Genomic DNA, 14551 nt, shown 5'->3' with positions numbered 1-14551 from the left:
GAGATTTCTCCAAAGCCAATGCTAATAATAGCTCAGGCTGGCCTATGTTTAGGAGAGGATTTCCACGTTATAATTAACTAGAAGTGGAAATATTTTAACCAACATGAAGTTCCAGCTCTCATTCACACACTCAGTTCCTGTACTGCGGAAGCTCACACAGGGACCCAGCGACACATTGTCATTGCACTGAGTGAACTAAGCGTTTAAAAGGGGGGTGGAAAAGCAAAATTGAAAGATGGATGGTTGGATGGAGAGACAGACAGAACGTTGGACAGACAGCTGGAAGGATGGAAGGGCAGCATCTGTCAAATCCATCTCTACATCTACGTGTCTGCCAGAGGGACTGACTGAAAGGCAGGAAGATGGATGGATTGACAGACGGAAGGATGGGCGCTGACAGACAGACGGACAGATGGGAAGATGGTCAGTTTGTCTTTCTGTTCGCCCTTCAGTCTGCCAGTCCATCCCTCTTTCTGTCCATCCTTCTGTCTCTCTCGGCCTCTCTCGGCCATCTGATGGCCTGTCTGTCCATCAGTCCTTTATTCTTCCCATCCATCCGTCAGCCCATCAGTCCGAATGTCAGATGGACAAACTGACAGACAAGGGGACAGAAAGATGGACCAACACACAGACCGAAAGCTGTGCCAACAGCAGCTCAGCTGGAAGTGCTGAACTGACAGTGTTACCTGGAGGAGTCACCATTCAGTCAGCTGGAGGGGCTGATTCCACGCCCCAGCAAACACACCTCTTACAGAATAAGGCTATTCTGAGCAATACTCTGAACATTACAATTATTCTGCACATGTGAGCAAATCTTAGGCTCGCAGATGTGGCTTTTTTTTTAGCTCTACTGAACTACTGCAGCCAGAACAGATGAAATCAGTGGTGCAATTTGTTTTGCAGCTCATTACGTAAATAAGCAGGACTTAAGCTTCACCCATAAGCCACCAATTGACCTTTGAAACAGACAGGTGCTGAAGCTGCGACCTAATTACGTACCTACAGAACTCTCCAAGTGCATTTACAAAGCAGAAATAAACACACACCACGCAGCAGCTTCTATTTGGTTGCTGCAGCAGCAAAGGTCCATAGCAGTTCCCAGCACTGCTGAGCTCAGTTCGCTCCACTGCTGCCAAAGGATACCGTGTAAATCTACAGGTAACGCTCCCATTTCCCATCTCCACACACTTCCTCTGTTTAAGAAAGCTTTTAAAAGACAGCCTGCTCATCCCGTCCTGTAAGGCATCCCTAGACTTAGGAGCCTTTTTACTTAACTCTAAAATACTCATAAAGATTGAGCTGCACAAGGCACACCCTGCTCCTCCCTGCAGCCAGAGGTGCAGGCAATATAAGGCACAGTCACATCTGCTTCATTTCTGCTGACAGAGGACTGGAAGGATTTAAACGAACTAAGGGAGACTAAACCTGTACAGCACAACCTCTGTAATAAAATATATGAAATACTCCAAAGGTAAATGGCACCAACACAATTCACTGCATCATTAACAACCACAAAGAAATAAAAGCCAGGCAGTGCTCAGCACCTGATCAGGGCTCTGCAGGTGAACTGCCTCAATGCCTGCTATCTCAGTGCACTGTTCACAGAAATAGCAAATCCAAGTAAATGCTTCTGTCAGCTTCTCTGTGCAGACAAATCTTCTCTGACTGTGTCAGAATTCACACCTGAAACCACATTTAACTACGTGTACCACAGACCAAAAATCCCCCCACTGCCTTGGTGGGCCACTCTGCATAAAACAAACCAAACCATCTGCATTCTTCCACGTGGTATCGGTGCGTTACAAGGTGTTCCCTACCAGGCAACAGGTGGAAGGTTCAGTAGCAGCAGAGAGCACAAGTGACACATAATACCCATGTACAAAATTCACAGTGAAGGTGCCAGTGCTCAGGACTCGCTGCTGTCTCATTTAGGAGCAACTAGAAAGCTGGGGGCATGTATGTGTGTTACTGAAAGATGCAATTTCAGGGGTAGGCAATGCTGTTCCAGCTGTTTCCCTCAAGCAATCACCACCTCAGGACGCCACTTCATGAGATGCCCTGAGCCAATTCAGTGCCTGACAGCGCTGCGAGGTGGACGCTCTGCCCCGGCTGCCACTTCATCCCTCTGCTGCCACATCCACTCGATCCTCTGACCCATCATGTTGCCACTTACCTTTTGCCAAATCCAGTGCACACCTGACTGCACAGCAACGTGATTCATCCAGGCACAGCAGCAGAAAAATCGCCCGGAAAAAAGCGAGTATACTGCCATTGTAGTGAGCTGAATCAGTTCACCATGGGACTAAATGAACAGCAGAGCGAGCACAAGAGGTTTGGGAGGCAGAAGGGAGGAGAAAAGCTCTTTGTGGGAACAGTAAGCTGTGAATTTGGTTCAGCCAGGATAGAAAAAGGGGGAAAAGTAATAATGGAGCAAAAATAAAATAAAATAATAAAAAATATCACACTTGCATCCACACTTGCAGCTGGATGCCTGCCCAGCTTCACCCATCCCAGCACCATCACAGACAACGAGCAGCTGCCTCACAGCAAAGGCTTCGATTGCCCAAAGCAAAACCCAGCACAACACACAGCAGAAATGAACCGGACTGTTAAGATCATGTTGTGATTCACAACCACTGTGATTCACAACCACTGCCTCCACACACCTCTACCTACAGCTGGCAGTTCACCCTGAACCGTGTAGGTGCAGGACACCTTTGATGGGTGCTGCAGCACCTCCTGGGAAGCTTTCACAAACCAGAACAACTGGTGTCCCCATCGCTACCCCAGCGTGCTGACAGCGCTTGTTCTCAGAGAGTCTACCACACAGATATTACAATTCAGTAAGACATCAATAACAGCAAAAATCTCCAGCCACCCCCAGGTGTCTGGATGTGTCAGAACAGGCACGAACTGGCCGTCGAATCCCTCCATTCTCATACTCACCATCCATGAGGAGCCAGTGGCCAGTTAGGACCCAGATGAGCACAAGCATCACAGACAGTGAAAAGGAAAGCAACTCAGCAGCAGTGAAACGCCCGCAGCAGCCAAAGGAAATCCTGGGAACAACACACAAACATCAGCCCCAGGGCTTCATATTTCCATTTATACAACAGAAAATGGACACTGCTGGAACAAAGCTCAACCGCTGATGAAGGGCACCAAGAACAACTGAGAAGTTCTTTAGCCACAAACAGGTACCAGCCAGCAGCAAAATGCACCTTCCTAACATTCAGGTGATGTGTAACACCTGAACCATGATGATGGAGTAAGACCTGTAAATCCTGGCACCCCTCTTGAGATGGCTGTCATGACTGGCATATCCTGGTACCATCTGGAAGTGCTGTTTGGAGCATGAGCCCAAGTCACAAGAAAAGAAACAAACATCTGGCTTCAAAACATGGCAGGAACTACTGTCATTGTCACCAGTATAACTACAGCCTCTGAACAAGCCTACCGTAATGCTGCACTAACATCCTCAGTTCAACATTAACAAACATGAAAACCCAGCACCAATTCTGAAACTGAATTCTCAGCAAAAATAAACAGAACTTCTTAAAAGCCACTGTTTGGAAATCCATTCCCTGCAATGTTGTTGTGCTTCCCAGCCTGGTAAGCACGCGTGACTTACAGCAGCAGTGCTCCCCAGTGCTGGAGTGGAAGCAGAGTTTGCACAGAAGTATGCACGAACTTGAACCCTGAGGTTAACGTAACCAAAGACTCTGCTAAAGAATTCATATTAAAATAAATAACATACAGGAAGAGGAGTAAAACATTTTTCAAGTCCTTACTTGTTTTGAGGTGAACAAGGCCGTGTTAAGTACTGGCACATCGGGAGCAAAAGGAAAGCAAACGCTATTGTTGCAAGGACTAGAAAAGGAAGAAAAGGTAAAATTAGTACAGTCAGAGCTCATTTCTACAGCACACAAAGTAGCCTCTCCCATTTGGAAAAGCTCTTGCAACAATGCTCTATTATCACACGCAGTATTACTGAAGAAGCAGCAGTTCAAGACTCCAAGGTTTTCTGCAGAACTTCTATTAATTTCAAATTTCAATCACAATAAAAGCTCTTAAAAGAACGGAATGCTCCTATCTCCAGACCTAAAAAGGAAAGGTTTATATTAACAAGAATCACTGTCAAAGCTGTTCATGGTCATGTAGGCAATAAAAAGCTTCCAAGTATTCCAGGAGTCAACCACAAGGGAAGATCTAACTACAAACTGAGGAGTTCTGAGTGTTTTAGCACATGGCACACACAGCTCTGCACAACAAAGGAGTTCTCTGGTTTTTCAACTTGGTTACTTTTTCCTCCCTTTTCACTCATAAGCATTTATTCATTACTCAATCACCGTTCAGCTGAAAAGCAGGTAAAATACGAAGTGTGTTAAGCTTCTGAGATCAGGAAAAATGGTATAAAAGCAGAAATGACTCAACACAACACTTCCACAAATATCTTCTGCTTTTATGAAGACAATTTATCCCACCCACGCATCTGTACAAGAGTTGGCATTTCTGACCATTCTTCCCTTCCAGCTTTTTGCTTTTTCATCACAGTATGGGTTTTGTATTACGGCTCTTTAAAAGGCGGAAGAGTGAGGGCTTGGAGAAGTGCCCGGCAGCAGCACTGACACGGCAGCCAGAACTGATGGAGCACGGACAGACCGAAATGCAGGAAGGAGCATCCACTCGTCCCTTACAAGTTCTGGTGGTTGTTTCTGCTTTTTTAGAATGCTCTCTTTTTGTTTTTCTTTCTTAAGCTCCGAGGGGGAGGAGGAATCCCACACGCTCTTTAGCACAGCTGAAGCCAACTGGAGCAAAACCGCCTTGGTCACACCGCATCTTTCCACCCATCAACTCTGCCCCATCTGGCTGGAAGAAATAAATTAATAACCAAATGAATTCACACCAAATAAAAAGGTGTCTGCTGGCAAACAGCACTGCAGAGACTCACATTCAATTCGTATTTCAGATAGGAGGGGAAAAAAAGCAGAAGGGGCAGAGAAAGAACACAGAGTGTAACACCTCTGCACCCAGGTACCTCAGATGCTTTTCAGAGGTGCCTGGGAAAGGTTCCCTACCAGTCGATCCCACACCTCCTGTCCTGGTTTCCACCACCACTGCCACCCTGCCGCTGGGCTCCTTCATTCAGAGGGAGATTCCACCAACACACACCTTCCTGCAAGGCCCCGCTCTCAGCCTTGCTCCTTACTGACCAGGCTTCCAGCTGGATGCTTCTCCCTCCCCTCAGCCTCAGTACCTGCTGTAGGATCAGGGTGCCTTGGCCTAACTCCCCCCAGCAGACGCCATGCCACCTCCCAGCCTGGCACTGCGGTGGGGCCTTCCCTGCATCCTGACCGCTCCCTGAACAGCCAGTGTTCTGGGTAGAAAGATTTAAGAGCAGTTTAAGAAACCAGTTACCAGCCATAATTGGAAAACACACCCACACCAGCCTCTGAACTCTACACAAAGGGAGATGTATTTGAGCTGGAGACCCGGCCGTGGCCTGCTCCCTGCCAAGTGCCTCCAACAGAGCTCCTGTGCCAAGTGACACTCCCCGATGTGAGGCCACAACAGCACCATAAACCAAGAGCAGAGATACTCCAAGGCGTCAACCCAGAGAGACTCAGTTCTCTTAAACCTGGAACGAGCCCTGGCTGGAACAATGCAGCCTGACAAATAGCCACCAACGTCAGGGTCATCCTGGAAATACACGGACCAATAAGCTTGACTTTAAAGTTTTGTCATAAAGCTTCCCTTATCACTAACATCTATCTCATGCAGTAATTTATACGAAGTAATGATCTACTCTGGATAGGAAAGAATCCACGTGACAGCAGACCAAGCATCCAGCAGTGTGCCACCAGCAGCACAGCACTCATCTGGAGAGCAGGATTTGGGCCTTCACCCACCAACACCAGCGGTGCTGAAGAGGCTGGAGGGGAGGAGGACATCAGGAGGGAGAGGCATGCACGGCATCAGTGGAGTGGGAGATGAGAGGTACTGGAAGGGTTAAAAGTCTTCCCAGACTCAGTGCGTGGACTGAGGACCATTTTTTTTAAGCCTGTGCACATTTGGAGCAGTACGGAGGACCTCGACTCCCTGAATAGCAGCGGCCTCTTGGAGATCTGTGGGAAGATCAAAAGGGCAGCACTTTCCAAAGATCAGAGTCCTGGTATTTACTCAAATAGCCAAATGTAAATAATAATAAACAAGACCCAATTTATTTGCAATCATCTCATTTCTGTCCTAAGGCCAAGCAGTGCAAGAGTAACACTGATAATTTAAAAACCCTTCAAACTATGAAAATCACTGTAAGAGCAAAGAAATAAAACTGAATTAGGGAAAGAAGTTCCACTATGGTCTCCAGAGCCTCCTTCTGTGCTGTGAACTAATACTAAATTACGTTACCATCCTATGAAGTACCTGAATTAGGAAATACCACGCTCAGTTCTAGGCGCTGATTTTTAGCAAGGGAACTATTGACTTAAAATGACACATCCAGCACCTTTCAAAAGTCCTGCAATTTACAGGTCAGTGAGTTTAACAAACCTTGAAGTGGAAAGTGCTCCTCCAACAATATTTGCCATTCATTGCTACAGAGTGAAAACAATCGTGAAACCAATTTGTATTTTGAAAACGCATGAGGACACATCTTCTAATTATCACCAATAACGCATCAGAGCTTTCTCTCCTATTCCAATGATTAGAAAGAGAAGAAAACGCAGTCACCTGCTGTGCATATGGTGAAGACAACTTGAACTGAGTCGAAGAAGAAGAACATAACGAGGAGAGACACAGAGGCTCCGATGGGCAGGAACAACGCCTGTGTGGAATCGATGGTTTGAATACCTGCAGAAGAAAGAAGCTGACCTTAATGTGGGCTCCTTCATACCAGGCACACGCCAAAAGCCTGTCCTGACCCACAGACACCACTCTGGGTTTGAGCGCTGTGCTTCATGTCAGTGCTGGTGCCATAGAAATTCACTCTGTGCTGCAGCTCTGAAGTGACACAGCTTTGGCAGGGAGTGTGGGCACCAGCAGGACTGCTTTGTTGCAGCTCAAGAACTGAAAGCTGAAAGCAGACCCATGTTTTGTTTTGTTGGGTTTTTTTCCTCCTGGTGCCACAGACAGAATGAATAACAAGTTACAAAATTAACATCAGCTCCTGATTCTGAATGACATACATATGCACAAACCTGCACATAAACACACACACAAATACACACACAAACTGCACGTGTGTGTAAAAGCAGACATATTTTTTCCAGTAGAGTGGCACAGTAATGGGTTGCTTACAGAACTCAGTTACCAACATCTTTGTGGATGTCAAAAAACTCTCATGGAAATGAAAAAACCACAATTACTGTCAACAGTATGTTGTAATTTTTTTAGAAGAAAAGCAGAACCGTGATCACAGACATGGCACTGCTTACACTGCACGAACCCCTGGTACTTCTGTTACTGAGCAGTGACAAAAGGGTAAAGCACAACACAGACAGTGCAGTGATGACAGCACCGAGACAGAAAGTCCTGTGTCCTAATCTGCGGGTTACATCCAGTTCCTCCTGCCTTGAGAAATGGAATTTATTGACGTGCTCTTCTATTTCCCAAGGAAAAACTGAAGTGACATACAATAAACTGCTCTGGTGTGTGGGAATTAGTGTTAAATGTCAAAGTTCTTTATTTCAGTTCTGATCAGTTTGATGGTTAATCCCCTCACTGTGCTCCCTCCCCAGCCCAGCTCCTATACTCCCCAGATGCCCAAAGCCCAGCAGTTCAACTGCTCAACCACCTCCATGCTGGAGCTGAGCTGCCAATGGTTAAAAAGCCCCAACACCACAAAACACATCCCTTGTTGTTATGCATTAATTTCAAGCTGTATTTCTTGTCTGATACAAAGCCACCTCAGCACCCAGGGCTCACCTGTCCCAGTCCCGTGTTTTCCACTTGCTGAAACTTCATTCTAGACTCTGTTCTCAGAGTACGGCCACATATGTTACTGTAAACTACACTCAGGTGTGAATTTACAGCACACTGCATACAACACATTCCACTCCAATTGTTCACATATATATTTTTGCTTGGAAAACAGCATATGGCTGATGGCCAAGCTGCCTGGAATCTATTCATCCAGTAACAGGGGACAGCCACCACATCAGAGCTGACAGGTTAATCTCCGCTCTGAAAGGGCTGTGTGTACACATGCTTTGTTGTCCATTTCACACAAGCCACCCAAAGCCATGTGAAAGCAATACTTCAGTTTCTCTGTTGATAAAGCTGAATCACCCCTATAGACTCATTAGCATAGCATGAGATTAAACCTCTAATTGTCTGCAGACAGGCCAACATGTGTCATTGTGACAAACACCAAGGAGAAAATGCACTGCCTTCCATTACTGTATCTCAAATATAAAATAAAAGCGGTTTCCATATCCAGTAGGACCTGACAAACAGCACAGCATGAAGCTTCTATGCGTTATGGAAACATGACACTGATGGTTTAAATTCAGCTTCCGTGGGCACAAACCAAGTTGATGGCACGTGCTCACACAAAACAGCTCTGCTGCATCAGGTGGAGCTGCAAAGCACGAGCTGACATACATGGCTGCGGGAACAAAAGACAATGCAACACACTGAAGTGATGAAAGAAGAGATAAGGAGTAAAGCTGACCCTTACTGTTATTGGTGCTGTTGCCATTAAAAGACCCAGCCGTGCTGCTGTTGTCCTTCTCTTTATCTTGATTCTCAAAGTCCATGTTAAGAGACCTGCAGGAAAGAAAAGCAAACTTAGCAGGTGAATTTCAAACTCCCATCTGGGTTTGTCAGCTGTGGTCTCATTACCACCCCGCCACTGTAACACCTTCCCCATGAGAAAGCCTTGATTTGTCTTTTAAGAGCTGGTTGTTAACAACCCACCATACACACCAGGAATCACACACACAGCCTGTGGTTACAGCAAGGCACTCAATCACACGCGGTCCTGTAAGGAGACTGACAATGCATTGCCATGGTAAATGTTAACAAGAAACCACACAGAGATATTATCTGTATTACCTGGAAACACAGAATGTGACAGAAATGCAACCAAAGTTTCAATTCTTTTATGTTTCAACTCTGAAGTTCTCATTTAGTGCCTCAAGGTTCAAATTTCAGTAGCAGGGTTCACCTTTAACACTGCATCGTTTCCCTCCTCTAACTCTTGTAATGAATGACCAAACTTTGCTTTTAAGTGATTCTCTTCTGAACATAAGGAAACTCTTAGTTGACTGAAACAGTTTCAGCAAAGCCTAGAAAGTAACCAAGTATGTATGTGAGAGAGCACAGATGAGAGGAAGGCCTCACAAAGCTACACATTGAGGACCTGATTCCTCAGCAGCTGGCATTCCTTCGTGTGCAGACTGAGCTCCAACGATCATCTTCTTGCTTTTATCTACATACCAAACACAAACCCCAAACAATGCACCATTCGATCACTTTTGCCGCAGTCCTTCACTTCTGTGCAGTTTCTACATTACATTCCAACAAGTTTTGGCTTAACTTTCCATTTAGGTGCTGCTTTGGGCAGCAATTGTTTCCTATCATTAACTTCTGTGTTGCTGCACACAACAATCCCGGCCAACAAAATGACCATGAGTTCCTCCTCCTAATACAAGTGCAAAGTCATCCAGGACACTGCTGTAGGTTTATTTATTCAAACAAGCTGCAGGGACCCACCAGAAGCACTGCACAGCTCCTCCCTTAAGCCTTCTGGTCAACACACATTAAATTCTTCTGTTCTTCCCCAAGCTGAGCTGCAAGCAATTGTACCACGCAAGGTAAGCACACTATTCATTTGTCAGGTTGGCAAAATAAAAACAAACCAGAACATCACAACCTTCTGTTCCACCTATGGGTATTAAAGCTATTTTGTGTTAGTGTATAGGTTATCTACTGCAATGCACAGGTAAGCAGTTCTGTGCTGCAATCCTACAACCTGCAATCCATGTGGGGCTGCAGGATGGTGTATGACAGAAAGCAACTAATTCTGGTTCTGCTTCTATTACACGACTACTACAAAGAGAAAGCAAAACGTGGACTTACACAATGTATGAGGAAACTTAAGTCTGAGACATGCAGAACTTGGAGCATCAGCTAAAAAGTGACCAAAAATGCAAGAGACAATAGGGAACACAAACCCTAACACGTGAACCTTCTGAGCTTCTTCTTCCAGAGGTCTGGCACTGCACAGCACAGCTCCCACTTCCTTTCTCCCCATTAATCCACACTAAGCCTCAAACTTTTCTCTCAAGATCTGAAAGCCCAAAATGTGGCGGACAGCCTGACAGAATGGATTGATCCAGGGTTCAGCCTAACAAGGTTCTCCTTTCTCAGAGCAGCATTTCACTCTTCTCTACATGATCTCAGCTCAGCAACAGCTTCACAGCAGCGCCCCAACAGCAGGGGGCTCCTCGTCTATTGGGCCGTCAGCAAAGAAAACTGGAAAGATGTTACTGCATGCACTGCTTGTGAACAACTTCAGCCCTCTCTCTTTCATTACAACACAACCAGCAATTATGACATTACTGCGTGCAAATACCCCCACCTCAAAATGAAGCACAAACTGGGAAATTACTTCCCCTTTTCCTCAAAAAGGCGGCTGCTGATCCAAGCCAAGTTCAGAAGCATCCACACCAAGTTTGGAACTCAGCCCTTCCCTCTGTTACAAATGATCACTAACTAATACAATTATATATTTGCTTTTTTCATTGAAGGTTCTTGCTTTGTCTCCATGAGCAGTGTTCTCACAGCAGCTCCCACCAGGCAATGAACCACAGCTGCTCGCCCTGTGGGTCCTCACAGTGCCTCCCATTTCCAGCAGAAGGCTTCAGAGCTCACCTCCCGTGGGGCAGCGCTCAGCACGGTGATGCTGAGGCCGCAGCAATGAGTAAACTGTTGGCATGTTACTATCACACAAGTTCAGCTTCAACTATGGGTCACTTGTCTTGGAGCAAAGCTTCAGGAAAACCCTCCAATAAAATATTCTCATGAAGCAAAGGAGGAAATATGAAAAGGACTTTGCATCTGAAGAGTCAGCTGGAGATGTGATAAACCAACAAGTTCCTCCTTGCCTTGCTTAGTTTGAACAGCCTTGGGAATGTGAGAAGAAGGGGCTGCTGCTGAACTGCCAAACTTCAGCTGCTCTACATGAAACAGTGACAATCAGTACCAAACACTGAGCTGAGATTGTTGAATTCATTCAAATCTCCAAGAAGAGAGAAGCAAAATACGTTATGTGCTCCAATACAGCCACAATGCCTCTGTGTGCCTGAGAGATTAAAACACAAGTTGTCATGCAAGGTCTGGAGGAGAAAAGAGGGGCAATAACTGCATAAAATGCAGCCTAGATGGAGCACTAGCTCCTAAGCACACCATAGAGCCATGCAAAGTGCCACAGCTCTGCTTGGAGCTGCCCACCTGCAGCAGGTGTACACACACACACACACCTGTGAGTACACATGGGGACACTCCTGGTGGCCTTCAGTAGAGAGGCCTGGCCCAGCTCCGTCAGCACTGCAGCCGTAGGTACTTATGAACTCCCAGCACTCCCCTTCTCTGAGCAGTGAGCTATTTTTATTACCCCACTTGCTGTTACCAGAATTAGTCACACATTTTATTTGAATATTTTGAACCACTGCCACAGATATAAATCTAAGGTTCTTACACCTACTTACACATTTCAGATGCAGCTGAAACTCACCAAATGCTGTTAACCAATGAGCATTAGGAACGTGGACGCATCACGGTTGTTAGCACCATTAAGAACAAGAAAAGAGAAGGACCTATCTGACCAAGATTGCAACCTAAATAAGCAAGATAGAAGGGAAACTACAGGAAAATAAAACCAATACGCATTGCTCTTCCATACCATATATTCTATGTTCTTCAGGGCTCTAAAACATGGCATGTTTAATATGGAAAACCAGAGATTCTTTGGGATGGGAAAGTCACTGATCTACATACAGAGGTACAGTTTGCACTTCAGTTGTGAATTAACCAACAAAGACAGCAGAGATTTGTGAGGGCCCTCAGTCCATGTGTCTGAAGTGGGGAGCAAATCACCTCACATACTTTAAATGCTGAAGCATTAAAAAACAAAACAACTGTTAAAATGTGAGCAGTTACCTCTACAAATATTCACAACACAAAAGTAGGCCTCGTTCTGACTGAGAAGCATCCATGTAACAGTTTAAAAGGGGACAGAAGAAGAGACAGACATGGGTTAAACCAGGCTTTACATAAGCACGTTTGAGTAGGTGACAGAAGATCTCGCTGCTACCTGCCTGCAAAGTGACCCAGCAGGGAAACCACAGAGAAATGCCACTGCAAGAACTAAATGGCAGGAAACACAGAACAACCCATCTGCTGCTAACCTCATCTCTTGGAAAAGCTGTAACTAACACATGCCCTTGCACGCGGCATTTTACTGCTTCTGTATAAAGGATCACTGTCGCCCCTCTGCCAGCTCACAACAAAGCACACCATGCACAAGTGCTGAGGGAGGGTCAGAACACGTACAGGAGACGTTCAGAAGGGCTTGAAATTGAAATTCCTGACCCAGCACAAATGAAGGAAGGAAACGCTCTTCTATTCACAGCATGAGAAGCAGGAGCTCTGCACTATAAGCTGTACTCCACTGTGGATGCAGGCCTTACTCAGGACCTATTGAACATCTGTCTCAGTATCTTGGTTTGGTTTTACTTGTTAGATTTTGCTTTGTCTCTGGACAAACACTACCAGTACAAGCACGACAGCAGACCAGGAGTTACTTTGTTCCCCTGAAAACTCTTGCACTAGATTAGAATTAGATCCACACACATGGATTTTATCCTAATGACTCATCCACCCAATTCCTTCTGATCCTATTATTGCAATTCTGTTTAAGTCAGCTGCGAGCAATGCCACAATAGCTCCATTTGCTTCTTTTCAGACTGAAAGTCAGGAACCATGCCCACTTTCTACAAGGTTATCTGAGGAGGGCTACTTTCTTTCAGTCTTACCACAGCTCCATTTAGATTTCAGCTCATATATCTACTAAAAAAGCTAAATGTAGGAAATTAGCTTCAGAACATCAGACTCATGGTTTGCAATAAGCTGGAGGAAACATGCAGAAGAAAAAGACTAGAACAGGTATTTTCTCATTTGATTTGCATCCATCACCACTCATCCTCTAAGTTAAGATTCTTCTGGAGTGTACAACTGAGTAACCGAAAATGTAAATCATGGGACAAAACAGTAAAAGAGCAATAGTATAACAGCAACAGGACACTGAAGAGCAGGTGACATTGCTCAAAGCATGCTGTGAATGTACGTCAGTATGAAACTCATTCCTCAGGTGCTGTTACATTGGAAAGCAGAACTGTATGAGTTCAGAAGAACAGAAGTTTCTCTAAGCATACCCCAAGTCTCCTGAATGGGGAAAAACTACATTTCTGAAGATCCAAACGTAACTGACGGGCATTTTCAGGCACATTGCTGGAATACAGCCCCGGTGGTGTTTCCCACTTTTCTATTACACCCTTGCAGCCATGACAATAGTGCTGGGACTCGGGGACCTCTGCTTTACAAGATCTGGTTGCAAGCAAGAACACACTGAATCAGCACCGAACTGTTGTATTTAAAACAGCTCTTTTGATAATAATACGTCACCCATCTCCCAGCAATTCCTTCATACCCTCTGAAATACAATGCTAAGGACCAAATTCAAAGTTACGTTAAACATGCTTATATGCTGTCAGATATTTCTCAGACACCTCAGCCAGTTTCCTTCTCTTCCTTCTCTATTTCCTTTTCAGAACAAAGAAATGTGGCATTTACATTAGCCACCAGTCTGACAAACACAATGAGATAAAAGGCATAAATGATATTCAGCTACTTGTTGTTGTGTTTTTATTTGAAAGTGAAGAATTCTGTAAAGCCTTAAAGAACAAACTTACCTGAAACTGCCATAGACTATAAGGAGAATAGAAATCAGGAAAGTAGACACTTGACTGGAATCCACAAGGGAATACGCCCTAGAATTGGAAAAGAGAAGACAGGTGTGTCATCATAGGGTCCACTTCTCCGGTGCCATTTGCTCATCCTTATCATTATAAAAATAGAGAATGGGGTAACAAACCTTCACGGCAGCTATTCCTAATGCTCTCACACCACCCAGCAACACAAAATCTGTAGCTTGTAATTGAACTTTGAGACGGCAGCATGCAAAGTTTGCAGAGCAATCAAAGAACAATTCAAAACCATGGTGGTAAGCACAGCACGATTTGTATCCCTCAAACCCATTAAGAACCACTTCAGTTGCAACCAATGCAACTCTGCATGTAAGTTACGCCCAGCTGGTTTTCTCTGCCTTTAGCTGACACACTTCAGCTGCGATGTGACAATGGCAGTCAAGGCTCACTCAGCCCAGGGAAAAGAAACAAAAATCAGACCAGCAACTCAAACACACAACAAAGCTGCAATATGCACTTCTTAAATCACACAATTACTGCTCTGTCACACCCTGCACACCACA

General features: G+C 45.1%; 1 protein-coding gene across 7 annotated transcripts in view; it reads right to left on the bottom strand.

Moving 5' to 3' along the window:
- Positions 1-14551, bottom strand: part of SPPL3 (signal peptide peptidase like 3) — a 54853-nt gene that overhangs the window by 7110 nt on the left and 33192 nt on the right. For 4 of the 7 annotated variants that reach the window (XM_085556109.1, XM_032447902.2, XM_015877971.3 and 1 more), the window contains 5 exons: positions 13974-14051; positions 8672-8766; positions 6730-6849; positions 3792-3870; positions 2947-3059 (listed from right to left, as the gene is read on the bottom strand). In XM_085556109.1, the coding sequence (XP_085412235.1) occupies positions 2947-3059; positions 3792-3870; positions 6730-6849; positions 8672-8766; positions 13974-14051 (485 nt within the window). The remainder of the gene's footprint in view (positions 1-2946; positions 3060-3791; positions 3871-6729; positions 6850-8671; positions 8767-13973; positions 14052-14551) is intronic. The other 3 variants (XM_085556107.1, XM_085556110.1, XM_085556108.1) reach the window with 1 other exon arrangement.

Source organism: Coturnix japonica, chromosome 9 (genome assembly GCF_054131305.1).
Source record: "Coturnix japonica strain WE chromosome 9, WE-NBRP24, whole genome shotgun sequence".
Lineage (NCBI taxonomy): Eukaryota > Metazoa > Chordata > Aves > Galliformes > Phasianidae > Coturnix > Coturnix japonica.
This window is presented reverse-complemented; position numbering and strand designations above follow the sequence as displayed.